Source organism: Mobula hypostoma, chromosome 21 (genome assembly GCF_963921235.1).
Source record: "Mobula hypostoma chromosome 21, sMobHyp1.1, whole genome shotgun sequence".
Lineage (NCBI taxonomy): Eukaryota > Metazoa > Chordata > Chondrichthyes > Myliobatiformes > Myliobatidae > Mobula > Mobula hypostoma.
Genome location: NC_086117.1, coordinates 10,147,986 through 10,175,770, shown reverse-complemented (window position 1 = coordinate 10,175,770; position 27,785 = coordinate 10,147,986). Strand labels below are relative to the sequence as shown.

The 27,785-nt window shown below is 40.3% G+C and overlaps 1 protein-coding gene across 4 annotated transcripts in view; it reads right to left on the bottom strand.

Moving 5' to 3' along the window:
- Window positions 1–27,785, bottom strand: part of mvb12ba (multivesicular body subunit 12Ba) — a 302,283-nt gene that overhangs the window by 174,586 nt on the left and 99,912 nt on the right. For all 4 annotated transcript variants that reach the window (XM_063073420.1, XM_063073422.1, XM_063073421.1 and 1 more), the window contains exons 4-6: window positions 27,399–27,495; window positions 24,362–24,491; window positions 18,466–18,609 (exon numbers count right to left, since the gene is read on the bottom strand). In XM_063073420.1, coding sequence (XP_062929490.1) covers window positions 18,466–18,609; window positions 24,362–24,491; window positions 27,399–27,495 — 371 coding nt within the window. The remainder of the gene's footprint in view (window positions 1–18,465; window positions 18,610–24,361; window positions 24,492–27,398; window positions 27,496–27,785) is intronic.

Genomic DNA, 27,785 nt, shown 5'->3' with positions numbered 1-27,785 from the left:
TGGGATTCCCCGGAACCCTAGGGTTCCATGAAAGGCCGCCAGGGGTTGTCCGAGAGATTGTGGTTAAAAAAAGAATAATCATCGTTTCTTGAACGTCATACATTCCGGGATGCTAACAATGCTAACCAATGGGCAGTGATCAAGCAGCCCCATTAACAATCTCGCTTCATGTCTCTCAGCCCAGTATGGCAGTGTGCAGTAGGACCGTAGTTAGCTGCTTGAGTCCATTCTCAGTTTTCGACGTGAGATAGGGAAGGACGGCAGATTGATAATTGGTGAGCGCGGTATTGCACGGATAAGAGGCACACTGATGAGGGTCATGAAGTGCGTTTTCTGAGAATTGAATGGACTCGCCCAGCCTGGGCTGTGATGTCAGCCTCTCCCTCCTGAGTTACCTCCCAACTTCCCCTTACGCGCCACCGACTGACTTAGGGGAGCAAACAAACTCTACCGGTGGTAGGAGAAAATTGGAGGAAAATATTCATTCTAAAGGAGGATTTTCTTACATACCATGACTCAGCTGCCTGCCTGCTGCCATGCCGTTGTTGTATTCATGGCAAAAGGTGGATTGTGTAGGTTAGAAGTGAATTGTATGGTGCAGTTTTTGTATTTTTTGCAGTTTTCTCACTTAGTTATTTATTATGCCATTCTTATTATGCAACAACTGACACAAAAAAAGTCTGTCTTTACAATAGGTTTTACATAAACTGTTGATCCAAGTTGTCCTATTTCATTGTGCCTCATCTGTGGCAAACAACATACAAATGCAGCAATGGTTCCAGCAAAATTGACTTAACTATAAATCACAGCCATATGACAAGTAAAATGAGCTGATTATTTTAAACGGCTATTGGAATCTCAACGCAAACAGATTAAAGCTTTTGTTAATACAGTCACAGGAAAAAGGCTCAGGATACAAGATATTTAATAGCAGAAGTTATGATCCAGAAAAGGAGAAGTCACACAGTTGGCGACAACCTAATGATGCCAGCATGTAAAATTATAGTGGGTAAAATGCTTGGACAAGATGCAATACAAGAAATTGAAAAGGTTTCACTCTCAATTTGTATGATAAGTCAACGTGTTGCTGACATTTCACATGATGCTGAAGAGGTTTTATGTGATAAACTGAAAAGCAACAGCTTCTCTATCCAGGTCGATGAGTCAACAGTTTTCACCCATAAATGTCATGTTGGAGCATTTGTCAGATTTGTAAATGATGATGAAATTCAAGAAAACTTTTTTTTATTGCAAAGAGCTCCCTGAAACAAGCAAAGGCCAAGATATATTTAATGTTTTGTCTTCATATTTGAAAACAAAAGGTCTGCTGTGGAGGAACTCTGTAGCATCTGTACTGATGGTGCCCCATCAATGGCTGGCTCCATGACAGGCTTCGTTTCTCTTGTAAAACAAAATTCTGATATTGTCACAACACACTGCTTCAACATTGTCAATAACATTCATGTTGTAAGTAACATTAATTAAAATTAATTTACAACCTTTATTTAAATTAAATTTACCGAGCCTACCTTTAGAAAACTTAAATTCCATTTTGGCTTAAGCCAGTTATTTAACAGAAATTTAATATGTTTGCCTTATGAGTTTTTAAAATTCATGGAAGGGAAAGAAAGGTAAGCTAAGCTTAACTACCCAGTTTTTTCAAGAAAGTTTGGCTAAAAATCATTCTCTACTCAAAAGAGCATTGACAAATATTTTCAGATTATTATATCTACAATTCACTGATCACACTAATGTACCGTGAGCTGTAGATCTAATAATTTTTTTTTAACGCAGGAGTTCCCTGAGACCTGAAAATTATTTCAAGGGTTCCTCCAGGGCAAAAAGGTCGAGAAAGGCTGTTCTAAACAATTACTGGTTTACTTTAACTTATGCTGATAATTCAGTTTAAAATTACTGTTTTTGTTAACATATTAGCTGCTTTAGTCTATAAGAGTTTAATTATACTACAGTATTTGCCATGCTAAAATCATCTGATTTATGGTGTTAAAAGGCTTGAAATATATTTGCAAATGATGGTATTCAAAGTCAGTTTATCCTTGGATATTGGGCATTTCAAACTATGTTAAGAAGTACAATTTCCACATTATAGGACTGAAGTATGAATTTACCAGTATAACAGATCAGGTAAATGAATTCACAACAGGATATTGAGTGTAAAATTCCGACGTATTAACACTGCAAGACAGCAGTAGAAGAATTTCAAGCATTCAAGCAATCTAAGTCATAAAGGTCTCCAAGATTACAAGTTCAAGAACACCTATTTCAATTCAACTATAATCCTGGCACATTAATCTATTCTGCATAACCAACTGTGAGATTTAGATTTGACTTGTGTGCCATGATGGGAAACTGTTAACAAACATTGTCACAAATAAGTGCTGTGTCCTCAACACAAGGGATTCTGCAGATGCTGGAATTCCAGAGTACTACACACAAAATGCTGGAGGAACTCAGCAGGTCAGGCAGCATCTATGGAAATGAATAAGCAGTCAACGTTTCAGGTCAAGATCCTTCTGAAGTCCTGATGAAGAACACCAAAATGGCATAAGAGATGAAGAAACAAAATTTAAAGAGTATAAAATGGATAACCCAGGCAAGAAAGTTAAGAAAAAAGCTAAGGGCGTATTAAGGAAATACAAGGTCCATACAAGGTAAGCGCTTTTGCTCGAATCAAGTTTATCAGTTTGACCACCAGTGTCATTACGTGAGAAAAGTCCACAACCTTCCCAGCCAAGGCCTGCTGATGAATCACACAGTGATAATCCAGGAAGTCGGGGAAATCAGGGTCATTACGGCACAGCGCTATAAAACCAACGCGCACACCACGCATTGCTGGGGCCCCATCAGTAGTAATTGCCACCAGTTTATGAATGGGGATGTCATTTTCACTGAAAATTTATTTAAACTCATTGTAAATATCCTCACCTCTCGTTCTCTCTTTTAAGTGCAAAAGAGTGAGGAAGTCCTCCTTTGTTGCAAAATCCTGGAACGCCTTTCTGACAAATACAACAAGCTGAGCTGTTTGCATTATATCTAGGGATTCATCGAACTATCGTGAAAAACATTCACAGAGTGACGAGTCCTTTAACACTTGTCGATCCACGTCCTCTGAGCAGCATGTTTGCTGGGCCTTCAACCCCGATTTCAGCTCTTCAACTTTCCTGGTATTGGTAAACTGTTACTGAGACACTAGTATAAGTTTCAGGGGTAGGCAGGCTAATGACACCACTGTTTTTGTTTCCCATTTCTTTTACATATGGGGAATGTTGGAATTTAAAGGGGGAGAAGTGTTGTAATGTGAACATTATAAAGATAGGTTAATACCATTTAGGATCATAGTAATATAGCAATACCCCCGCTATGGAAAGCTGTTTGTAGAGAGAGATTGTTTCCGGGGTTGTGGGGTATTCCTTCCAGTCTTTTCTGCCTGCTGCGCATCAGTGAAAACCTCTGTATGCAAATATCGTTTTACCGTCCTTTTGGACAGGAAGTTGTCGAGTGGTCCTTTTTCAAAGTAGAAGTTACTACATATTTGCATCAAAAGGTTTATCAGGCATAATGTATTTGTGTACTTATTTTTCTTTCTTTTTTTTCGGGATCTACTGGGAAAGTCTCAAAGATCGACCGATTGGCAACCACTACATTACAGGATCCTGCAGCAGTTTAACTCAATCAGATTATTTACACAGGCACAATCAAGTGGCAAATATCAATCACAAAAAACCCTAAAATACAAACTCATAAATGACACCATACCTTACTATAAATATAAGCCTGATCCAGTTTTAGAATCGGAATCCTACAAATTATATTATAGAGCATTCCATAATAACCACCCGGAGATAATATTACAAGACAAACAAGCAAGAACAGCTTATTTAATAGATATAACCATTTCAAAAACATATTAGAAACAGAAACAAATTAAGTGGAAAAAATCCAGAAATATGCTGAATTAAAAGAAGAAATCGAAAGACTTTGGAACATAAACTATTGTCCCAATAGTAATTTCTGCAACTGGTATCATCCCAAAGTCACTACACCATAGCATTGAACAATTAGACCTACACAGCAGTATTTATGTAAATCTCCTGAAAGCCACAATACAAAATACCTCTAGAATAGTCTGAAAGTTCCTGGCAATTGAGAAATGAGTGTGCTTGATTATGCCCGTACCTCAGGATTTACCAGCTTGAGCTGAGAAAAAAATATATAATAATATCTTATTTATAGAGCACTTTTCATATGAATGATATTGTTCAAAGTGCTTTACAATGGGATAAAGTGCAAATATAAAGATAAAAGACAAAATGATGTTAGTTAAAAGCACGGTTATGACTTGGCATTTAAAAGTGTCAACTGAGTCTACATCCCTTATGGTTTTAGGTATCGAGTTTCACAGTTTACGACATAGTTTTAAAAAAAAGCTGACCTGCCAATTTTGTTTTGAGAGAGATTGAGAGACTGGAAGAAGACCTAATGTGCCTTCACTGCTCAATAGCAATGAATCCTTTTGGTGAAGAGTACAGTCAACATTCTACCTCTTGGAGTCATCAATATCACCGTCATATCCAGCAATATAAAAAACATGAACTCCTCTAACCTGCTCATAAATGGAGATCACAATGTGAAAACAGGTTGTGAATATAATTGATAACGATCAAACAAGAACTGAACAAGCTTTCAAGTGTTGGGATCCTGCCACTAGAGGTCCTCAATGGGCCACAGAGAAGGTAAGGTTTAAATTAAGCCGAATAAAAATGATAGTGCGACGTTTTGATTTACTTTTGCAGGTCCCGCTGGTTTTGAATACTCAACAGTAGTCTCCCAAAGACTGGCAACTATTGGAACAATGGAATTTGTGTAAAACAACAGTATGTGAAAATGACAGGCAGGTAGAGATGAACCAGTCCATCAAACCCCCGCCTTGTAGTCTTCATCCTACTGAACTTCACAGTGATCCCAAAGGCTCCCATCAATCGCAATCACAAACTCCCAGGAGAGGAGCACAATAGATTTAAATAAAACTGTCTAATTCAGAGGGAATAAACCTGGAAATTTCTCTCCAACTCCCTGAATAAATCAGACTTTTAGGAGACAACAGCAAAAAAAAACAAGGCACATCATCGAATATTATTTTATAAGCTTCCTTGTATTCACAGGAACTCATCCAGCTTGCATCAGGCAGACTCACATTGGCTGCAAACACTACAAAAAATACCAAGCATTCTCTGTGAAAAGATAAACCTCCAAACATCTAACCAATGTAATATATTCTGATATCCCCGGATTGTCTATAGCTTGTCTACTTCAAACAGTCTCTTCATCATTTAAAGCACTCAAACCCTCCATGGGACCTGTTTTTCTAGAGCAAAAAGACCCAGCTCTCTCGATTCATTGCGATAACCATGCATCAACCTAGTGATCCTCCTCTAAATATTTTCCAAGGTTTTCAATATTAACCACCAGAAGTGGATCCTGCAATTGTGATGTGTTTTTTATACAAAAACAATTCTGTGTTGTGTTTTAAATTTGATCATCCTGGCGCAAGATTCAATTTGCTCTATTGTAGCCTCACTGTTGTTTATGAACCTGTAAAAATTTATTTATAGTAACAACTAGCATGCTTTCTCTTTTGACAGATTTTAGTTCAAAATCCGATATGGTTTATATCTGTTGAGTTGGTGAATTTCAGGGATTTTATAATTGAATTTAATTTATACCCACATGGAACAGGCCGTTTCTGACAAGGTCGACATTTACTGGCCATCTCTCACTGTCCTTGAACAGGGAAGCTTGTAAGAGCATTTCTCAGGGATGTTCGAAGTTAACAATGTTTGGACCTGAAGTCAGAATCGGAATCAGGTTTATTATCATCGACATGTGTCATGAAATTTGTTGTTTGGCAGCAGCTGTGCAGTGCAATACATTAAAAAATACTATAAGTTACAGAAAGAAATACATACAAAAATTAATTAAGTATTACAAAAAGAGATCAAAAATAGTAGTGTTCATGGGTTCATTGTCTGTTCAGAAATGGCAGAGGGGAAGAAGTTGTTCCTAAAACATTGAGTGTGTGGAAGGAAGAGTGTTCCTATAACGTTGAGTGTGTGGGAAGGGAAGAAGCTGTTCCTGAAGTGTTGAGTTTGTGATCGCAGATAAGCTTAACCAGAAAAGAAGAGCAAGTTTCCTTCCCTGAAGGACACTGGTAACCTGGTGCCTGCACAGCCTCCATACTGATGCTGCCTTTTTAATTTCAGCTTCATTTAATTAATATGAAATTAAATCTCTCAGCTACCAGGGTGTGAAATAAACCATCGTTTGTCCATCCTCTGTACAACATGCTCACTGACAGCAAGATAACCTACACAGATGCTAGAACCTTTTACTACTAAAAAATACATCAAGCATGCTTGTGAGATATATGGACATCAGCAGAATTGTTGATTCCACTTAAAACTGAGAAAACCCCAGGCAATCTACAACCCATTCACGATAGCCCACACACTCATGCACCTACTGAGCAGTTAGCAAAGCCCCAAGAATGTCAATGTCAAATGGTTAACTCTTGCTTCATTAGCACTAGAAATTCTGCAGATGCCGGAAATCGCGAGCAACACCCACAAAATGCTGGAGGAACTCAGCAAGTCAGGTAGCATCTGTGAGTCCTAATGAAACGTCAACTCTTTACGCTTCATAGATGCTCCCCCAACTTGCAAAGTTCCTCTAGCACCTTGTGCATGTCACTCGGATTCTGATTCTCTTGCAGCAGCAGTATTAGGCATATTGGCTCATTCTTACATGATCCTTTGCTGTAACTGTAGCAGCAAACCTCAGAAGCTTTTTCCATATTATTCTATTTAGAATTCTTTAAACATTATAGGAACTTCTTTAGCCAGAGGGTGGTGAATCTGTCGAATTCACTGTCAGACAGCTGTGGAGGCCAAGTCATTGTGTATATTTAAAGCAGATGTTGACAGGTTCTTGATCAGTAAGTGTCAAAGGTTACGGGGTGAAGGCAGGAGAATGGAGTTGAGAGGGATAATAAATCAGCTACGATAAAGTTGCTAAAGGTGCGCCGAAAGGCCTAATCCTGCTCCTATCTTACGGTTTATCCACAAGTTCAAATCCCTCCCAGGAAACTGAGAAAACTTGTGTTCAAATAATTATGAAAATCTGGAATATCAAGCCAGAATCAATAACTGTTTCAATGAAACTCCAATTTTTTTCCACATAGACAGTATCGGATTTATTAAGGTGGACCTGATATCATTACATAATCTGATCAATATTCAACTCCAAGCCCAACAACACTTAATTCCCATTTGCTTCTGAAAGAGGCTAATATACAGGCCACAAGTGAGGAAAGGTTAAACGAGATAGGGCTTTTCTCTTTGGAGTGAAGAAGGATGAGGTGACTTGATAGAGAGTACAAGATGGTAAGAGGCACAGATCAATTGGACAGCCAGAGACCGTCCCCCCCCCCCCCCCCAGGGCTGAAATGGGAAAATGAGGGGTTATAATTTTAAGGTGATTGGAGGAGAGTATAGAGGGGATGTCAGGCGCATGATTTTTTTTGTATTAGAGCATAGTGGATGTGTGGAACGCCCTGCCAGAGGTGGTGGTAGAAGCAGATCCATCAGAGGCATTTAAGAAACTCTTAGATAGACACATGGATGATAGAAAAATAGAGGGCTACGCAGAAGGGAAGGGTTAAATTGATCTCAAGAGTAAGTTAAAAGATCGGCACAATATTGTGCGCTGAAGAACCTGTACTGCGCCATAATGTTCAATGTTCTAACTAGGAATGAACTATAATTGCTGGCGTGAACCAACAATCCCATGAACAAGCAAATTATAACTTGGCACCAACCATTTTACAACATCATAAACTGCATGGCCGTAATTTACTTTCTTAAATGAAAACCAAAATTCCTACAATTAAACAGTGTTGATCTGGTAACAGCATCAGATTTAATTGACCTCTAAACTGCTGGATACAAACTGGGAGGAAATGCCAACAAAATATTCCAGCATTGAAATGCTGTTAATGCTTTAGGAAATAAACAACCTGAAGAAGGAAATTTGGAAAACTAGGTTGCGCGCTTTTCAGTGAAATACAGCCTCTGCAGACAAACAAAAGAGCCTTGCATACTTTCAAAGGGAAAGGATCAATATTTTCTCCTTTATCACCTTCAGTTTAATAACCCAGTTTACAATGTCAATCCCAGGTGACTACACACACAGCAAAAAATCATTCACTAATTCCTTTTTTCATTTAGTAGACAGACCACAAACCTCTAGTCCCTGTAGGACACTTACAGACATTTCTGCTGTAGTCAATGACAGGTTTTTCACAAGACCGAAAGCTAAGTAGAATTTCATAAGCTAAAAATTATCAGCATTTTGTGAAATCCTTCGGGTACAACATGATTTTTGTTAAAAACAGCAAAAACTGATTTGTATCTAATTAAATCTTTACTGTGACCCTACTTGGGAACAAACGCTGACTTTAATTTCTTTTAGTTCCATATCAAAATCTGAAAGTCTAATTTACCGCTAAAAATCAAGCATTTTCATTGTATTTTTAATTCGATGTGCATTACATTATCGCTTTGAAACATTTAATTATATGGTTTTGCAAACTAGTTCATGAAGAAAGACAGTAGGCTGAAGAACAAAGCATCAATCTAATCCAGATCATATTTTCACAGCCTACAGATTTATTAATTTCAGTTCTAAACTGTTTATCAAAATATCTCAACTTAAAATAACACGAAGATTGAAATTTAAAATGAGATTGCCAAAAACATACACTATTGTCAATACTCAAACTAATAATGTAAAATTGCAAATAAAATCCAAGATTGGAAATAATTACATCTTTCTGAAGGCAATGCCTCACATCTGTTTATAACGATACTGAAGTGGAAAAATAAAAGAAACCAATATGAACTTAAAAAGGAGAATGCCTGTAATTTAAAATTTGATTTTTTTCCCTGCTTTTCTAAATATGATCACAAACGGTTCTAAATGTGCCTACAAGCAAGGTCATTCATGGAAGTACCAAGTAAAGCATGCATATCAAAGTTATATCTATTTACCAGGCTGTTTTCAAGAGGTTATAGTTGCAGCTCACAATTTAATGATGGAAGAAGCTGGAATTCAGTAAACATATATGATTTCACCAAGACTTTACGCACTTCATCTCCAGATAAATCTGATAAAACATCTTATCCCTCAACAACTAAGGTGCTAGATGGGGCAGAACACCAAAAGTATGTAAATTAATAAATTTTAATGGAGATTTTCACTATTTGCAAATTTGCAATTTGCAGAAAATCTAACATAGATTGTGAGCACATTCTCCTCAAGGTGGTCATTTTCTTAGATCTACACTTTAAAGGGAATTTTTTAGTCATGACAAATTATGAGAATTTTAAATTAAAGTCTATTGGATACTGCAATCCACTGTCATTCAGAAAGGACAAAGCTGAAATTTAGAGGGTGACTGGATAGGAACTATTGAGTCTATGACTAGTAAACTCATGCTGACAGCTTCACCAGCAGACAGGGTAAGGGATGAATGAGGAATGGTAAAGGCTACAGAGAATATGGAACTGCATGCTCAACTCAAGGATTGATTATAATGTCAAGACCACCAGAATCAAGTTTATTATCACTGACATATACTGGGAAATTTGTTGTTTAGCAGCAGAAGTACACTGCAATACATAAAAGTTACTACAAGTTACAATACGAATATTCATAATAAATAAATAGTGCAGAAAGACAGCAAAATAGTGAGGTAATGTTTATGGACCGCTCAGAAATCTGATGACAGAGGGCAAGAGGCAATCCTAAAACATGAGTTTTGATCTCCTATACCTCCTTCCTGATGGTAGCAATGAGAAGAGGGCATGTTCTGGATGCAAGGGTCCTTCGTGATGCATGCCACCTTCTTAGAACATTGCTTTTTGAAGGTATCCTCAATGGTGAGGAGGCTAATGTCCACAATAGAACTGGCTTAGTTTATAAACCTCTACAGCTTTTCCCAATCTTGTGCATCGGCTCCTCCATACCAGACAGTTCAAAGTAAATGTATTAGCAAAGTACATATGTGTCACCATTTACGACCCCGAGATTCATAGTCTTGCGGACATAATAAATCTATAGAATAATAAGCATAACAGAATCAATGAAAGACCGCGCTGACTTGGGCGTTCAACCAGTGCGCAAAAGACAACAAGCTGCAAATTAAAAAAAAATAAATAAAATAAGCAATAAATATCAACAACATGAGATGAAGAATCCTTGAAAGCGAGTCCATGGATTGTGGGAACATTTCAATGTTAAGGCAAGTGAAGCTGAGAGCAATTATCCCCTCTGGTTCAAGAGCCTGAAGGTTGAAGGGTAATAATTGTTCCTAAACCAGCTGATGCGACCAGAATGTTCTCCACTGGGCATCTGTAGAAACCGTTTACAAAAACTGTAGCGGCTGAAGACTACTTCAATTGAAGACAACTCTCTTCCTCCCAATATTCAGTTGGAAGAAATTAGAGAACACGTATGACCAGACATTATATAAAAGTCTCACAATACAGTTAACAGTGGAGAGGTCAAGACAAATGGAAAATGCTAACGCAGCATCCTAAAATAATAGTACTCAAGGAGCAGCGCATGAACAAAGACAAGAATAACATCAAAGGTTGAGCATTCAATGGTTGTAAGTGTTCTGGATCTAATTTGACAAGCAGAGTCAAGATAAGACTGATCCAACCAAGTGAGGCAGCAGACTGGACCTACACTGGAGGGTGTGATCAACCATGCTGTGCACAGCAGAAAAATCAAAAGCATGATGCCAGTTACCGAAAGTCATATCCCAAAATTTTATTAGGTCCATCTCAGGATTGTGGCAATAGAGACAGGATTTGGAAATATCAAAATGGAACTGCAGATTTGAGAACCAACAACCCTCGCTCTAGAAACTAGACGGCAGTTGAAAATGGAGGTTGCAAAGACAAAGTATGAACTTGTTGAGGAGTGGCTGGTGGGACAGCAGTATTGAAAAAGGCGGCAAACTACATCTGAAAGTGAGGAAAATCTTCTTCAGCTTGTATGTGGACTTGAGCTTGTGGGGTGGAAAGGGTTATGTCTGGTTAATGGTTTTGTGGAAACTGTATCAAAGGAACATATGTTGATCTTGAAATGGTGGATGTAGTAGCATACTAATCATTTTACTTAAGAGGTAAACAAGAGGTTTGAACTAATGATGCAGAGTCAGGAAATTAATTCTCCCTCACCAGTTAGCAAATTTAAAATCAGTTTACTTATTAAATAACTCACTCAGGGGAATTCAGTTCAAGAGCTGCGGGGTAATGTTGAAGCTCTATAAAATTCTGTTTAGACCAGACTTGAAATATTGTGTTTAGTTCTGGTCACTTCATTATAGGAATGATATGGAGGCTTTAGAGAAGGTGCAGAGAAGATTTACTAGCATTTTGCCTGGATTAGATGGCATGTCTTTAACAGGACAGGTTGAGCGAGCCAGGGCTTTTCTCTTTGGAGAGGAGGATGAGAGATGACTTGATAAAGTTGTACAAGAGAAGAGACAGGGTTCTTTTGAAGACCCTGACGTGGAGTTACACGCTGACTACGCTTCTTTGCGGGAATGGGACCCACTCTCGGGGTTTCACAACTGGCCGTTATTTGGCACGCCAAGAGCATAGCCTAAGAGCTCAGCTCACTGATGGAGGGCCGAGATCTCGTGGCTTTGGAGACAGGCGGATCGAAGGTCTGTGTCCGGGCAGGAGATTGATGTGTCATGGGAGATGAAAGATCGAAGGCTGTGTGCCCAGAGACCTGAGATCTTTGGGCACAGAGCTCGGAAAAAGCGATGCAACGGATTTTTAACAGCATAAACCAGTGAGTTGTTTGTTATGTCTCCCCTCTCGCTGTGAAACGGAGACAGCTCCTTCTCCCCTATTAGGGAGAGAGAGAGAGAGAGAGCCTGTGGTATGTTGAATACTGGGTGAACGAGCAATCTTTGGAGTACTGCAAGTATGTGCCTTTGCTGTTGCTTTGCTCATGCTTGAGTGCTTGGTGGTGGGTGCCAATGCTTTTTTTGCCAGTGGAGGGGGAGGGGGATCATTGCTTGCTGCCGCTTACCCGTGGGAGGGAAGGGGCTTAGGAGGACTTTGGGATTCTAACATTTAACCATCATTCATTCTTTGGGGGCATTCCTCTGTTTTTCTTGGATGGTTCTGAAGAAAAAGCATTTCAGGATGTATATTGTATATATTTCTCTGACATTAAATGACCCTTTGAAATCTTTGAAACATAGATAGAATGGATAGGGTGTAAATGGTAATATGAAAGGGAATTATTTAAGACGGTTGAAGGAACATATGGGGGATGTCAGAGGGTTTTTTTTTACACCACAGAGCAGTAGGTGCATGGAATGTCCTGCGAAGATGGTGGTAGAGGTAAATATATTAGGGACATTTAAGAGACTCTTACATATGCACATGGATGAAAAAAAAATGGTGGGCTATGTAAGAGCAAAGGGCTAGAATTCAGAGGGCCCAAACTTTTTTAATGCCATGGACTACCATTAACTGAGGATAAAATGGACCCCAGGTTGGGAATCCCTGGGCTAGTTTGGTCTTAGAGAGTTAGTTAAAGGGTCAGCACAACATTGTGGGCCAAAGGGTCCGTACTGGTCTATGTAAAACTGGAATTTAAAAAGAGTACTAGCAATGGTGAATGTGAAGCCACTAAATTGCTGTTAAATCCTACACTGGTTACTGATGCCGGTTAGGGAAGGAAATCTGCCCTTACTTATGCCTTAGTGTTACACCAGAACCAAAACATTCTGCTTGATGGTTAAATGTATCCTGAAATAGCCCTGCAAGCTTCCTCACTCAGGAGCGATTAGAAATGGACAATAAATTCTGGCCTTCTCAGTGACAACCACATCACATGAATGAACTCATTAATAAAAGTTCACACAAGCATTCTTTTGCCAGGACGCTGCTTGGATTAGAGGGCATCTGCTAAAACAAGAGGATGGATAAACATCGGTTGTTTCCTCCGGCGCGGCAGAGGCTGAGGGGAGATCTGATAGAGGTTTATAAGATGAGCAACAAAGATAAAGTGGACAGACAGTATCTTTTTCCCAGGGCTAAAATGTCTAATAACAGAGAGCATGCACTTAAGGTGAGAGAGGGCAAATTACACACCAACAAGTGGGTGCCTGGATGCGCTGCCTGGGATGGCAGTAGAGGCAGATACATTGGGGACTTTTAAGAGATGTTCAGGTAGGCACATGAATACGAGGAAAGTGGAAGGATATGGACATTATTTAGTCAAAAGAGATTAATTTAGTGGCCACTTGATTACTAATGAATTGGTTCAGTACAACAGTGTGCGCTGAAGGGCCATTTCCTGTGCTGTACTGTTCTATATTCTATACTCAATGTTAAAAGGCTCAAGAGAAATGAGGAAATGCATAGTGGTTAGCGCAACACTATTACAGCTCGGAGCATCAGAGCGCAATTCCGAGACCATCTGTATAAAGTTTGAACATCCTTCCCGTAAGTGTTTGGGTTTCTTCCAGAGGGTCTGGTTTCCTCCCATATTCCAAAGGCCTGCTAGTAGGTTAATTGATCATTGTAAATGGTTTTGTGATTAGGCTAGGGTTAAATAGGTGGGTTGTTGGGCAGTGCGGTTTGTTGGGCCTGAAGAGCCTGTATCTCTAAATAAAATGGGTGAAAAGTAGGGTAGGCTGCCACAGACAGTCTTGAATATCTGGTCTCAATCTCACTACAACATCGACTCGGTGGCCTCTCTGGCCATTATATGAGGAGGAGACAGAATAAAGATTTAATATGACTCTGGGCATAGAAAAAAAAAGTGGGATTATCTTTGTCACACAGGAGATTCTGCAGATGCTGGATTATCTTTGATCTGGAGTAGTGGAAATTAAACAATGCTCAATGTAAAAGTGAGAAACTAAATTAATTATTCCTCCCTCATGTTGAAACTCCCAACCGTAGACTAACCACTGGCAGGAACAATTCTCTCAAATTACTCAAATAAATTTGTTGGCTTCCTTTGAGTTGCCATTTTGAAGGATTCTAAGGCAGATGAAAACATATCCTCGTAGGTTACATTTAAAACAACTTGCAATTATAGTGCATGCTTAATGTAGTGAAACATCCCAAAGCAGTTCAGAGGCATAATAAAAAAAGTCATAAAAATAACACAGATCCCATAAGAAGCCTACCTTTCATACTGTTTGCCTGGGGCTTGAGTGGGACTACTGGATAGTGTTAAAATGGGTATTTATGTCTGTTTTAACTCTGCTGATATGTCAGTTTCTCCTCATTGGTCAAACACTCTTTCACCATTTCAAATGTGGAATTCAATACCCAAAGCTATAAGGGATGCAAACTCAGTGGACATTTTTAAACGCCAACTCAAAGCCAGTTATTTAAACTTGTTTTAAAATAACATTGTTTTGTCTTTTATTTTATTTGTACATTTATCCCATTGCAAAGCACTTTGAACTCTGTTTGTATGAAAAGTGCTCTATAAATAAAGTTATCATTAGTTTATGATTCCTGAATGCATATTAGTGCTGCAGAGAGCTCTCCCACAAATGGCAGAGTCCCACAGATCGAAGCTATCCCTTTTCCCTGACTCTGCTGAGGCTTTATAAGGCATGGTTAGACCGCACTTGAAGTATTGTGAGCATGTTTGGGCCCATTATCCAAGAAAGGTTGTGCTGGCAATGGAGAGGGTCCAGAGGAGGTTCGCAAGAATGATCCTGAGAATGAAAGGGTTAACATATATGGATTGATTGATGGCTCTGGGCCTGTACTTGCTGGAGTTTAGAAGAATGGGTGGAGGTTTAGTGAAATCTCATTGAAACCTATCCAATATTGAAAGGCCTAGATAGAGTGGACCTGGAGAGGATATTTCCTACAGTAGGGGAACCTAGGACCAGGCCAGGCCTGGGCAAGGTTGTATGGAAGACCGGCAGTTGCCCATGCTGCAAGTCTCCCCTCTCTACGACACCGATGTTGTCCAAGGGAAGGGCAAGGGCCGATACAGCTTGGCACCAGTGTCATCGCAGGAGTTGCCAGAATGAGGTTGAAGACAACATCGGACTGCCTTAGGGACTCCAGCTCCGAATTTGTCCTCAGGGTTACTCCTGAGCTTTTCCCATTAGTGGGTATGGCCGCAAGGCAGCGGAGGTTTGAAATCAGAGTTTCCCTCTCTTAGATGGACTGCCTTCCCAGGCTGATGAGCTCCATCTACCTGAAGCACTGGTTTTAAGGCGCCAGGACCCGCCTTCGCCCCTTCTCCTGTCAGTAGAAACAGTTCCGCCGGGCTTAGAGGCTAAGCCACACGAGAAGGCCGGGAGTTGGACTTAGTTGTCAGAGGCTATTTGAGGCGCATGCCGTGAGGAGCACTTTTAGGTAGTGAGAGCTTGTCCCCACTACCACCCCTCGGCTTGACAACCTTGGAACATGACCTCAGAATAGAAGGATGTCCCTTTCTTTAACCAGAGAATGGTGAACCCGTGGAATTTATTGCCACAGACGGCTCGGGAGGCCAAGTCATTGGGTATATTTAAAGGCAAACAACAGGAATTCTGCAGATGCTGGAAATTCAAGCAACACACATCAAAGTTGCTGGTGAATGCAGCAGGCCAAGCAGCACCTGTAGGAAGAGGTGCAGTCGACATTTCAGGCCGAGACCCTTCGTCAGGACTGGCGAAGGGTCTCGGCCTGAAACGTCGACTGCACCTCTTCCTACAGATGCTGCTTGGCCTGCTGCGTTCACCAGCAACTTTGATGTGTGTTGGGTATATTTAAAGCACAGTTTGATAGGTCCTTGATTAGTAAGGATGTCAAAGGTTATGGGGAGAAGGCACGAGAATGGAGTTGAGAGGGATAATAAATCAGCCATGATGGAATGGCAGAACAGACTCATTGGGCTGAATGTCCTAATTCTGCTCCTATGTCTTATGTCTAAAGAACCGAAATCACATATCAGCCAAGGAAATTATTTGGGGAAGTTATGGTCTAGTTTCTACAGAGAAACATTATCCATTAACTTTGAAATCTAACCAAATCAATAGGTGGTTAAGTCAGCTATAGCAATAAAAGATAATGGAAGTTTCACGGATACCCGAGCCAATTAACAGGACTGTACATGATTCACACGCTGTTTTTCCTCTTGATCTCAGAGAATCTGAAATTTCTCCATCTGTCCCTCGAAGTTCACATATGTCCTTGCAAATTCACATACTCCAGAACTAGCAATCTTCTCCCTCGATTAAAAACCCCATTATAGGCATAACTCCTCCAGCTCACAATGAACAATGGTTGAATGGGACCTTCCAAAATGACAAGTTACTTTGCCACAGCAATGAGCACTACACTATAAATTCTACCACCACGAGCAGTTTCCATGACAGGGAAAATACTTCATGGTTGGCCTCAATGCCTCCTTGTAAGAACATGTAATACTGTCACCAGCTTGTGGCAACACTGCCTCCAGTTTACTCAAACTGATTGAAAGGCACTAAGAGCAGAGTCTCACCAACTGGAGCACATGGAAGCCTAACTTGAACAGCAGAAGGAGCATATGTCAGCAAGACCAAGTAATTGACTGTGGACTTCAGGAAGGAGAGGTCAGCCATTTTAAGTTCCTGAGAATCAATGCCTCATAGAATCTGACCTGGGCTCAACACATTGATATAATCATGAAGAAGGCACGGCAGCAGCTCTACTTCATTAGGAGTTTGAGGAGATTTGTTAGGCCACCAAAACTTCTGGTTTATTTCCATTAATGTACAGTAGAGAGCATTCTGAATGGTTGTATCAAAGATCCAAAGTACATTTATGATCAAAGTATGTATGCAGTATAAAACCCTGAAATTCTTCTTCCCACGGACAGCTATGAAACAAACACCATAGAACACATTCAAAGAAAACATCAAAGAGCCAATGTGCAAGAAAAAAGAACAAATCGTGCAAATGGCAAAAAAAAGAACGAATAACACAGAACACTGAACATCGAACTGCAGAGTCCTTGAGACAGTGTAGGAATGTTCAGGTTAGTTCAGTTCAATTCAGCACCGTGTCTTTCATTCACCGCAGGCCGCAGAGCCACTCCACTCCAATCAAAATCACGCAAATAGCAGTTTTAGAAAAGGGAGTAACAAGAGGCCAGAAACACATATAACATAAACTACAAAGCCCTCTTAAAAGGAGTCCAATCCACAAACTGCGCCAATCAAACCTTGTTCAAGACCCAAGACTCCTGCACCTTCCTCATGCAGCAGCAAGCGAGAGGGAGAGGGTGGACCAGTTAAACGCAGGCAGACGGCACTGAACACCCGCTCACCTTCTGTTCTCATCCTCGCTGATTTCAATCATGCTCAACACTTTAATTGGTGATAGCTATGAACAGGATCGCAAGACACTGCGGATGGTTGTAGGTTCAGCCAGTTCCATCAAAAGCTCAACTCTTCCCACCATCAGGAACATCTTCACAAGGAGGCATCAAGTCAGCATCCATCATTATAGACCCTCACCATCCACAACGTCCTCTTTGCATTAGGGTGGTGATACAGGGGCCAGAAGATCCACACTCAACAATTCAGAAACAGCTTCTGTCCCTCTGCCACCAGATTTCCAAACGGCCCATGAACATGAATAATAATACCTCATTATTCTTTTTCTTGGACCATTTGTTTTGTAATTCCGCAGTAACTTTATATCTTTACATAGTATTACTGCTGCACGGTAATGTGGCAGTTGGTGTAACACAATTACAGCACAAGCAACCCGGGTTCAATTCCACCGCTCTCTGTAACTAGTCTGAACATTCTCCCCGTGATCATGTGGGTTTCCTCCGGGTGCTCTGGTTTCCTCCCATATTCCAAAGACACGTGGGTTAGCAGGTTAATTGGTCACATGGGTGTAATTGGGAGGCAGGGATCAGTGGGCCAGAAGGGCCAGTTACTGTGTTGTCTCTCTAAATCTTCATCTAAATATACAATCTAAAACAACAAATATCTTATAAGCCAGTGATAATAATCCTGATTTTGATTCTAAACAGTTCAACATGCTGGGTACTTCAAGCACCTCCTGTCCTGTCTGCTTCAGTGTGTATGGATCATGCATTAGGCTCATTAGTTAACTCAGAATCCACAGAATGTTAGAGGAAACAAGTTGACCCCTAAAAAGAGGAGAAAACAAAACAATCCATATTTCTATTACTGCTAGAAATAAAGCAAACCAATCTAAAACAGCTATTCTTTTTTAAAAATGGAAGAATTTAAATTAACATGCATCAAGACATGGTTCCCAAAATAAAATGATCAATCCGTGGAGAAGGTCACCCACCAATTTTATAAAACAGTACCTGGGAAGGTTAGGAGCAGGTGTCGGTGAAGATGACGTCAGGGCTACAGATGCTGTCGTTGTCGCTGCTGTGGCTGAGGTTAGGATTTCTTGCGTCCTTGGAACTTTTCCCATTCTGTACCAGATTCCCATATTGTTCAATTCTCTAGGAAGCAGACCATAAACAAGATATATATTATTGAAGATACATTTCTTGACTAAAATTATTCAACGTTACTACAACCAGTGAATATCAAAGACCAATTTGTAACTGTGAGAAGGCAATATTAATGAGCCAAACTCAAACTTCCATCATGAATTACACAAACGTTGTTACATTCTTAAACAAACACCGCCATGCAGTACCATTTAAGGGTTACTCCTAAATATTTTCTGCTCAGTTACTGATTTAGTTACTATATATTCTTCTTACTGAGCTTTAAACTTGAAAACAGAAAGACTTGCATTTATTAACTTTCAGTAACTTGCTCCAAAGTATTTTAAAGCTACAAAAGTACCTTTTATGTGAGATAAATGCTGCAATGTAGTAAAGCAGCAACCAAGTTAAGCATAAAACTAAGACCAGTAGATTGAATTTTGTTACAGAGCGAGGGAAAAATGGTGGCCTAAACACCCAGGAGAACAATTTTACTCTTTTTCAAAGTAATGAAACCTATGGGTCAGATCATTCAAAAAGCCAGTAGTTCGCTATTTTCTCAAAAGAACATTCACCATTCCTTCATTCCCTGCTGTCTTTGCCACACGCCCAATCATGTTTGGCAGTTAACTTCGCTGGTACATCCAATTACATCAATACATGGTTGTCAACTCCCATAATTACAGGTATAATGTTTGCATAGGCTGGAATTAGTGGACAGGCAACAACATACACCACTGACCTCAAATGTATCCACAAACAATATCCCTGCTGCCTTCAAGGTCTACAGACACGAGTGCAGGAGGCTTCTCAGTTGTTACACATTTCTCAGTCTCCAGCCATTTCTACGCCTCATTAGTGGATATGGCCCAGTTCCCCATCACTGGGCACATCTATACAAAACGTTGTCGCAGGAAGCAGTATCCATAATCAGGCTTGCTCACCATCCAAGACATGCTCTCTTCTCGCTGCTGCCATCAGGAATAGGGTACAGGAAGCTCAGGATTCACACCATCAGGTTTAGGAACAATTATTACCCCTCAACTATCAGGCTCTTGAACCAAAGGGAATAACTTCACTCAACTTCACTTGCCCCATTATTGAAATGCACCACACCCACAGACTAATTTTTAAAGACTCTTCATTCCGTGTTCTTAATATTTATTGCTTATTTTTTATTATTATTATTTATTTTTCTCTTTGCACAGTTTGTCGTCTTTTGTACACCGGACGAATACCCAAATTGGTGCGGTCTTTCACTGATTCAGTTACGATTATTATTCTATTATGGATTTGAGTATGCCCGCAAGAAAATTAATCTCAGGGTGAATGTGAGGACATGTATGTACTTTGATAATAAATTTCCTTTGAACTAATTATTACTCTCCAAATTAAAATCCATTGGTGCACTTTTTATTCAGTTGATAATATCTAAAGTTCAAAGTAAAATTTATTATCAGAGTACAAACATGTCACCACATACAACCCTGAAATTCTTTTTCTGTGGGCATACTTAGCAAATTTATGGAACAATAACTATAAACAGGATTAATGAATAGCAAACTGTGCAAATGCAAATATAATTAAATAGCAATAAATAAAGAGAGCGTGAAATAACGAGAAAACAAGATATAGAGTCCTAAAGTGAGACCACTGGTTGTAGAAGCACCAGAAACAAAATGAGTGTAGTCATCCCCTTTTGTTCAAGAGCCTGATGGTTGAGGGGTAGTAACTGTTCTTGAACCTGGTGGTGCAAATCCTGAGGCTCTTGTACCTTCTACCTGATAGCAGCCGTGAGAAAAGAGCATGGCCTGGGAGCTAAGGATCTTTGATGATAAATGCTGCTTTTCTACGGCAATGTTTCATGGAGATTGCTCAATGGTTGGAAGGGTTTTTACCTGTGATGTAATGGGCCAAATCTACTATCTTTCGTAGGATTTTCCACTCAAAAGCATTGCTGTTCCCACATCAGGCTGTAATGCAGCCAGTCAACACCATCCACCATACATCTATAGAAGTTTGCCTAGCAGCCTGCAGTGTTTTTCCCTTACCACCAACCACAATTAAATTTGGTGTTTTCTGCAAACTGCTTAATCCCTTATGTTGTCCAAATAATTACTACAGACCTGCAGAAAACAAGTGAGCTCTGCAGAAATATAGCAGCAACAGGTTTCCACGTACAAAAAGTACAAACATTACCTGTCATCACCCAGAATACCATTCCTTCTTTGATCCCGTGGGCTTTCACTTTATTTAGCAGCCTATTGTGTGTGGCCTTGTGAGAAGCTTTAGTAAAAAAATGCATCAAGCACATTTTGTCCAATCTACCTTTAATCCATCCCCTCCAAAGCATTTTCTCTTTCCCAGCTCCAACAAGGAGTGTTCAACCAGAAACATTAATTGTTTTACTTTCCACTGATACTGTCTAACCTACTGATCACTACCAGCATTTTCTCATTTTGTTACAAAGTTCTAAGTGAATGCTATTATCAAAGTACATAAAATGTCACCATATACAACTCTGAGATACATTTTCCTGTGGGCATACTCATCAAATCTATAGAGTAGAAACTATAACAGGATCACTGAAAGATCAACCAGAGTACAGAAGGCAACAAACTGCAAATGCAAATATAAATAAATAGCAACAATTAACGAGAACGAGATGAAGAAAGTGAGTCCCTTGGTTGCGAGAACACTTCAATGATGGGGCAAGTGAAGTCGAGTGTAGCGATCCCCTTTTATTCAACAGCCTGATGGCTGAGGGGTAATACCTGTTCTTGAACCTGGTGGTGCAAGTCCTGAGGCTTTTGTGTCTTCTACCTGATGGCAGCAGTGAGAAAAGAGCGCGACCTGGACGGTGGTGATGCCCTGATGATGGATGCTGTTTTCCTACGACAGCATTTCACGTAGACGTGCTCAATGGTTGGAAGGGCTTTACCCGTGATGGATTGGACTCAATCCACTACTTTTTGTAGAATTTTCTGTTCAAGGTCATTGGTGTTTCCATCCCAGGCATTTGATGCAGTCAGTCAATATACTCTCTACTACACATCTATAGAAGTTTGTCAAAGTCTTAGATGTCATGCTGAATCTCTGAAACTTCTGAGGAAGAAGAGATGCTGCTATGCTTTCTTAGGCATTACTCTTGCATACTGGGCCAGGACAGATCATCTGAAATAGTAATACCTAGGAATTTAACCTGGGAAATTAAAGTTGCTGACCTTCTCTACTTCTGATCCTCTCATAGGGACAGGCTTATGGACCACGAGCTTCCCTCTCTTGAAGTCAAAAATCAGTTTCTTGGTTCCTTGGTTAATGACAGCCAATGAGGAATATATTCCTCATTGGCCCTCATTAACTACTCAAAAATAACTTCAAATTATTTTGTAAGATTTAATTTGTTTTACAAATCTATGTTGACTACCTATGATGAGTGGATGTCTTTCAAAATGCTGATTAATTGTGATGGATGCTTTTATTTTCCAGTAATATGCCTGGATGAGGTTAAGATAGGTTCTTATAGCAAAAGAATCAGAATCTCAATGAGAACAAAGGCTAGACTTTTATTATAAGAACCCATCTTGATGAAGGGCCTTGGCCCAAAACGTCGACTGTTTACTCTTTTCCATAGATGGTACCTAGAATGCTGAGTTTCTCCAGCATTTTGTGTGCATTGATCAGAATCGGAATTAGGTTTAAAATCACTGGCATATGTCATGAAATGTATTGTTTTTCAGCAACAGAATATTGCAACATATTGTTCGTTTGTTATGTGCCATGTCATATGACGTAGGCAAACATGGTCTTTCCATGACCATGATTGTTCTTGGCAAATTTTTCTGCAGAAGTGGTTTGCCATTGCCTTCTTCTGGACAATGTCTTTACAAGACAGGTGACCCCAGTCATTATCAATACTCTTCAGAGATTGTCTGCCTGGCATCAGTGGTCGCATAACCAGGACTTGTGATATGCACCAGTTGCACATACCATCCACCACCTGCTCCCATGACTTTACATGACTCTGATCAGGGGAAGAAGGCTAAGCGGGTTCCACACCTTGCCCAAGGGTGACCTGCGGGCTAGTGGAGGGAACGAGCACCATACACCTCCTTTGGCAGAGACGTATCTCCATCCTGTCACCCAAATTAAATAAGTAGTGCAAAACGAGACGAAAAACAGTGAAGTAGTCTTCGTGGATCCATTGTCTATTCAGAAATCCCATAGCAGAGAGGAAGAACGCTCCTGAAATGTTAAAAGTGCATCTTCAGGCTCCTGTACTTCCCCCTCAATGGTAGCAATGAGAAGATGGCATTTCATTCATATATATAAAAACAAGTTGAATTAGTCAGCTTATAGCAGCCAATCTGTAGTCACAGAGGATTAGACAATGATGGGCTAAAGGAGTTCCATTCTCTCCATTGCTTTTATTAACAGCATGGGATAAAGAGTGAAGATTACTTTTATTTGTCACATGTATATCAAAACATAAGTGAAATGTGTCTTTTGTGTCAAATCAAATCAGCGAGGATTGTGCTGGGCAGCAACATAACATGCTCACAACTCACTAACCCTAACCATGCGTCTTTGGAATGTGGGAGGAAACCGAGGCACCTGAAGGAAACCCATGCAGTCACAGGGAGAATGTATAAACTTCTTACAGGCAGCGGCAGGAATTGAAACCCAACCGTGGCCTTCCCATTACCCCTCCAATAATACTAGGCTTCCAAAGTTTCTTCTTTCACTATGCTGAACTTGTCACTATTGCACATACGTCATCTTTAACAATATGACTCACAATATCTTCATTCTGGGGTGAATGGGGTGTCCAGGGATGGGTAGCAGTTCGTCATATCCCACTCACTTTCACTACAACAGCAGCCACACTGCTTTAATAGGCAGGCTAAACTAGGTGAGGGTAGCTAGATATGGCATGCCTATCCTAACATACAAAGTCAGCTCCAGTAGATGGGTGGATGAGATCTACAATGGCCAGTAGGGCGGTTCTGCAACAGTCTGTGAGAGCGAAGGGCATGACAAGGCATTTAAAAAAACAAATCATGGTCATCCACTGCAACCAAGGAATATCACAGATGTGATGTCTACTCCTACCACTGGACCCAGAGTTCTGAAATTGAGAGAGTGAAACTGCCCCAGTGCAACAGCTTTTCCAATTTAAACACTTTCTCATATCGTCCGTATCACAGACAACCTTCACCTCCATTGTGAAGACAATCACAGTGTATGTAGTAAGAACCACACCCACATCAACCAACTCAACAAAGTTACCTTTTCATTCTCCAATAGCCACTGCTATCTGTACTCTGGGAGAGTATGCAGATTGGATGTTTCCTTTCCCATATCCCCATACCATACTAAACTGTATGGTAATAAACAGTCCCTTTCATTTCCACGATTACATTTGTCAAGTTCTTGGACAGCAATTTAATACTACCCCTGCCATAATGCTAAAAAGTAACGAAAAATAAAGCAAAGCCCTGAGCCTCTGTTTGTATTAGTCAGAAACAGAATACGAATTATTCGCTAAAAGTTGAATTTGTTTTAAAAAAAGTCAATTTGCAAAGTAATGAACAATGAAGCCAAAAGGAACAGTTACCGCATCCAAATAGAATTTAATATTTTGAAGCAGTCTACCACTTCTTCCAAATTCTACAGCACTGAAATGCCACAAATTAAATTTCCTTTATTTTACTAAGACTACACTCAAGCATTTTTCAACCCACAAAATGAGATCACTTACCCAATGAAGGTATATTGTGGGGGGGCCTGCTTGGATTTGCCAAAGATTTTTACATCACAAATGGCAGCTTCAGTCGAGTCACGAGGAATAAATTTGATGCACAACCTTCTCTTCCTGAAAGCTGGCTCTTCTGCAGAAAATAATTTCAATGGCACACGATTCAAGATTGTTCATTGTCATTCTTCAGTGCACAAGTGTAAAGGAGAAAGAAATGGCTGTTACTCCGGATCCGATACAGCATTTTAAAAAATATGATAAATATAATTGGAAACCTATAATACAATGTAGAAGCAACTGCTGAATGCGGCCGCATATACATAGTAGATTATTATATACACTGTACCCTCCAAGCTGAGCTTGTGTGCGGCCGCGCTGTAACTGAAATACTTCTGCACACATAGCCTATGTTGTCACGCAGCTGGAATAAAGACGTACAAGAAAAAGTTTACAAAATATGAAAATGTTTTGTTACTGTACTGTATTTTGTTACACTTCCATTAATAAATAAAACCAAAAGTATGCATTTTTTCAATTTTCATTCTAAATAGTCATAGTACGCATATTACAAAAAAAACATTTGAAGTGCTGCATAATGCGGGCTATTATCTAAATGGGGAGAAGGTTCAAACATTGAAGGTGCAGAGGGACTTAGGGGTCCTCCTGCAAGACTCCCAGAAGGTTAATTGCAGGTTGAGTTTGTGATAAAGAAGACAAATGCAATGTTGGCATTTATTTCAAGGGGAATAGAATATAAAAGCAAGGAGATACAGCTGAGGCTTTACAAGATACTAGTCAGGTCACACTTGGAGTATTGTCAACAGTTTTGGGCCCCATGCCTCAGAAAAGATGTGATATCATTGGAGAGAGTCCAGAGGAAGTTCACAGTGATGATTCCGGGAATGAAGAGGCTAACATATGACAGCTTTGGGCTTGTACTCACTGGAATTTAGAAGAGTGTGGGGGGGGGGGGGGGTGGAAACTCATTGAAACCTACCAAATGTTGAAAGGACTAGATAGGGTGGATGTGGAGAGGATGTTTCCTATGTTGGGGGTATCCAGAATTAGAGGGAACAGCCTCAAAATTGAGGGATGACCCTTTAGAAGAGAGGTAAGGAGGAACTTTTGTAGCCAGAGAGCTGTGCATCTGCAGAATGCTCTGCCACAGACTGCGGTGGAGGTCAAATCCGTAGATGTATTTAAAGTAGAAGTTGACAGTTTCCTGATTGGTCAGGGCATCAAAGGATATGGTGAGAAGGTATACGTGGTTGAGTGGGATCCAAAATCAGCCATGATGGAATGGTGGAGCAGACTCAAAAGGCTGAATGGCCTGATTCTGCTCCCACGTCCTATGGTCTTATGGTATTTTTCAGGCCGTGAAAAAATTTCCGGTTCACAGCAACGGTTGGTCCACGCAGCTGTAAAAAAAGAGGGAACATTGCTTATATACATGGACTGATTCTATGTATATAAGTGATGCTAGGCGCAGCAGTCCCTGAACATAAGGTGACTGAGAGGAAATGATAAAATGACAAAGTGACTCTTGGCAAGAGGAACTGTTCCAGGTAGCAGCAGGACACATGGAAACACAGTCGGACTGTGACTGTGTCAGTGTAGGTGTGAGATGTGGAGTGCAAGTGTAAAGTGGCAGTGAATGGGGGGTGAAAGGTGCTGAGGGGCTGTGGAGAGGAGTGGCTGATCTGGATGTATTGTCGGTAGGGAGTGTGAGTTAGTGGGTGGAGGTGTTGATCTGCTTGGGAGAAGTAACTGCTTTTGACTCTGTTGGTCCTGGCGTAGATGCTGCATAGCCTCTTCCCTGGTAGGAGTGGAGCAAACAATCCATGAACTGGGTGGGATCCTTCATGATATTACTGGCCTTTTTCCGACACATGTCTTTGGTGGCGGGTAGGCTGGTGCCAGTGATGCATTTCACTGTTAAGTTCATGTAAACACAATTCATTTAACAGCTGAGGAAAATGGAAAAGATGGTTGTATTATCCTGATGTATGGACACAGCTGTGCACTTATAATACACAAAAATAACCATCCAAGTTTTTTTTTTAAATGCATTATTCTTTATGAAATAAGGCAATTCACTGCACCAGTACCTATCCTCTTCCTCCACCTGGTTTGCTTAGAAAAACTATCATGGCTATAAATCAGCAGGATGGTTTCTCTTTTTTACAATCAAGGAGTTAGCTTCACGGTTGCATAGCGATTAGTGCAATGCTATTACAGCTCGAGGTGTCAGAGCTGAGAGTTCAATTTCGGTATCCTCTGTAAGGAGTCTCTGTATGCCCTTCCCATGAAATGCGTGGGTTTTTTCTGGGTCCTCTAATTTCCTCCCACAGTTCAAAAATGTACCAGGTAGGTTAACTGGTCACTTTAAACCGCTCCCGGGCCGGGGAGCAAGGGAAAACCCAAGGTTTGATCAATTTAAGCACCGGGCCAAATTGGAAAGGTTCGTTACAAGCCAAATCAAGGCAGTGGGGCCCAAGCTCAAGAGCATATTGAAGCAGCAGGGCCTGGGTCCCGGAGTGAGAAACAATCTGAGGTTTGGATGATTTGGGCGCTGGGCCAGATTGAAAAGGTCAGGGTGGCGGAGGCAGAGACGAGGGATGGGCTGGTTAAACTTGGTGCTCCATGAAGTTTACTCATCTCTGCGCAAAGCTGAGGCTGTGGCCTGCAACTAATGGCCTCCTGAATTGGCCGCAATAATGACTAATTTGTCAGGGGCCACTGGGGCAGAGTAGCCCAAAGGGCTGCATTGCCAAATAAATAAATAAATAGTGCGCATTTTTTGTTTAGGATCCAATTTACACTAAACCCTGCTTCAAGCACCACACACTACAAAAGAGTAATAGACAACTGCCTCCATTGGAGTTGTGAGAGGAGGAAATTCACAACTTCTATTGTGCTTTAACAACCATGAAATAAGAGATAAAGTTTCCTTAATTCAAAACATTTAAGCTACATGCCTTTATCTGATGAAATCCAATACTGTTTAACCATGTCTCCAACACACAAAACTATAACTTACGTGTGTCCACTGTTTCCTGAATAGGGATAAAGCCCACCGGTAAAGTATCCTTTAAATCGATCAGCTTCATATCCACTAGCACATTCCCTAAATGGCTCTTTAAAAGCCACAAGAGAAACAGAAAAAAAATAAAGGTGTCACTCATGTTTCAGTACTCTGGATAGCCTACGTCGTGATATTCTATTATTTCTCTGACACAAAAGCAAATAAACCTCTATGTACAAAAAAACCACAAGAAATCAATTGGATGTTCCATAAAAGTTTCTGCAAACAATACCAATGACAAAAAAGTGGTTTCTGTCATAAATGTCCAACAGTAAGCCTGTCAACGGGGTTTGGATCTTGCAATGAGGAAAGAACATGAAAACGTACACTGTGATTAAAAGA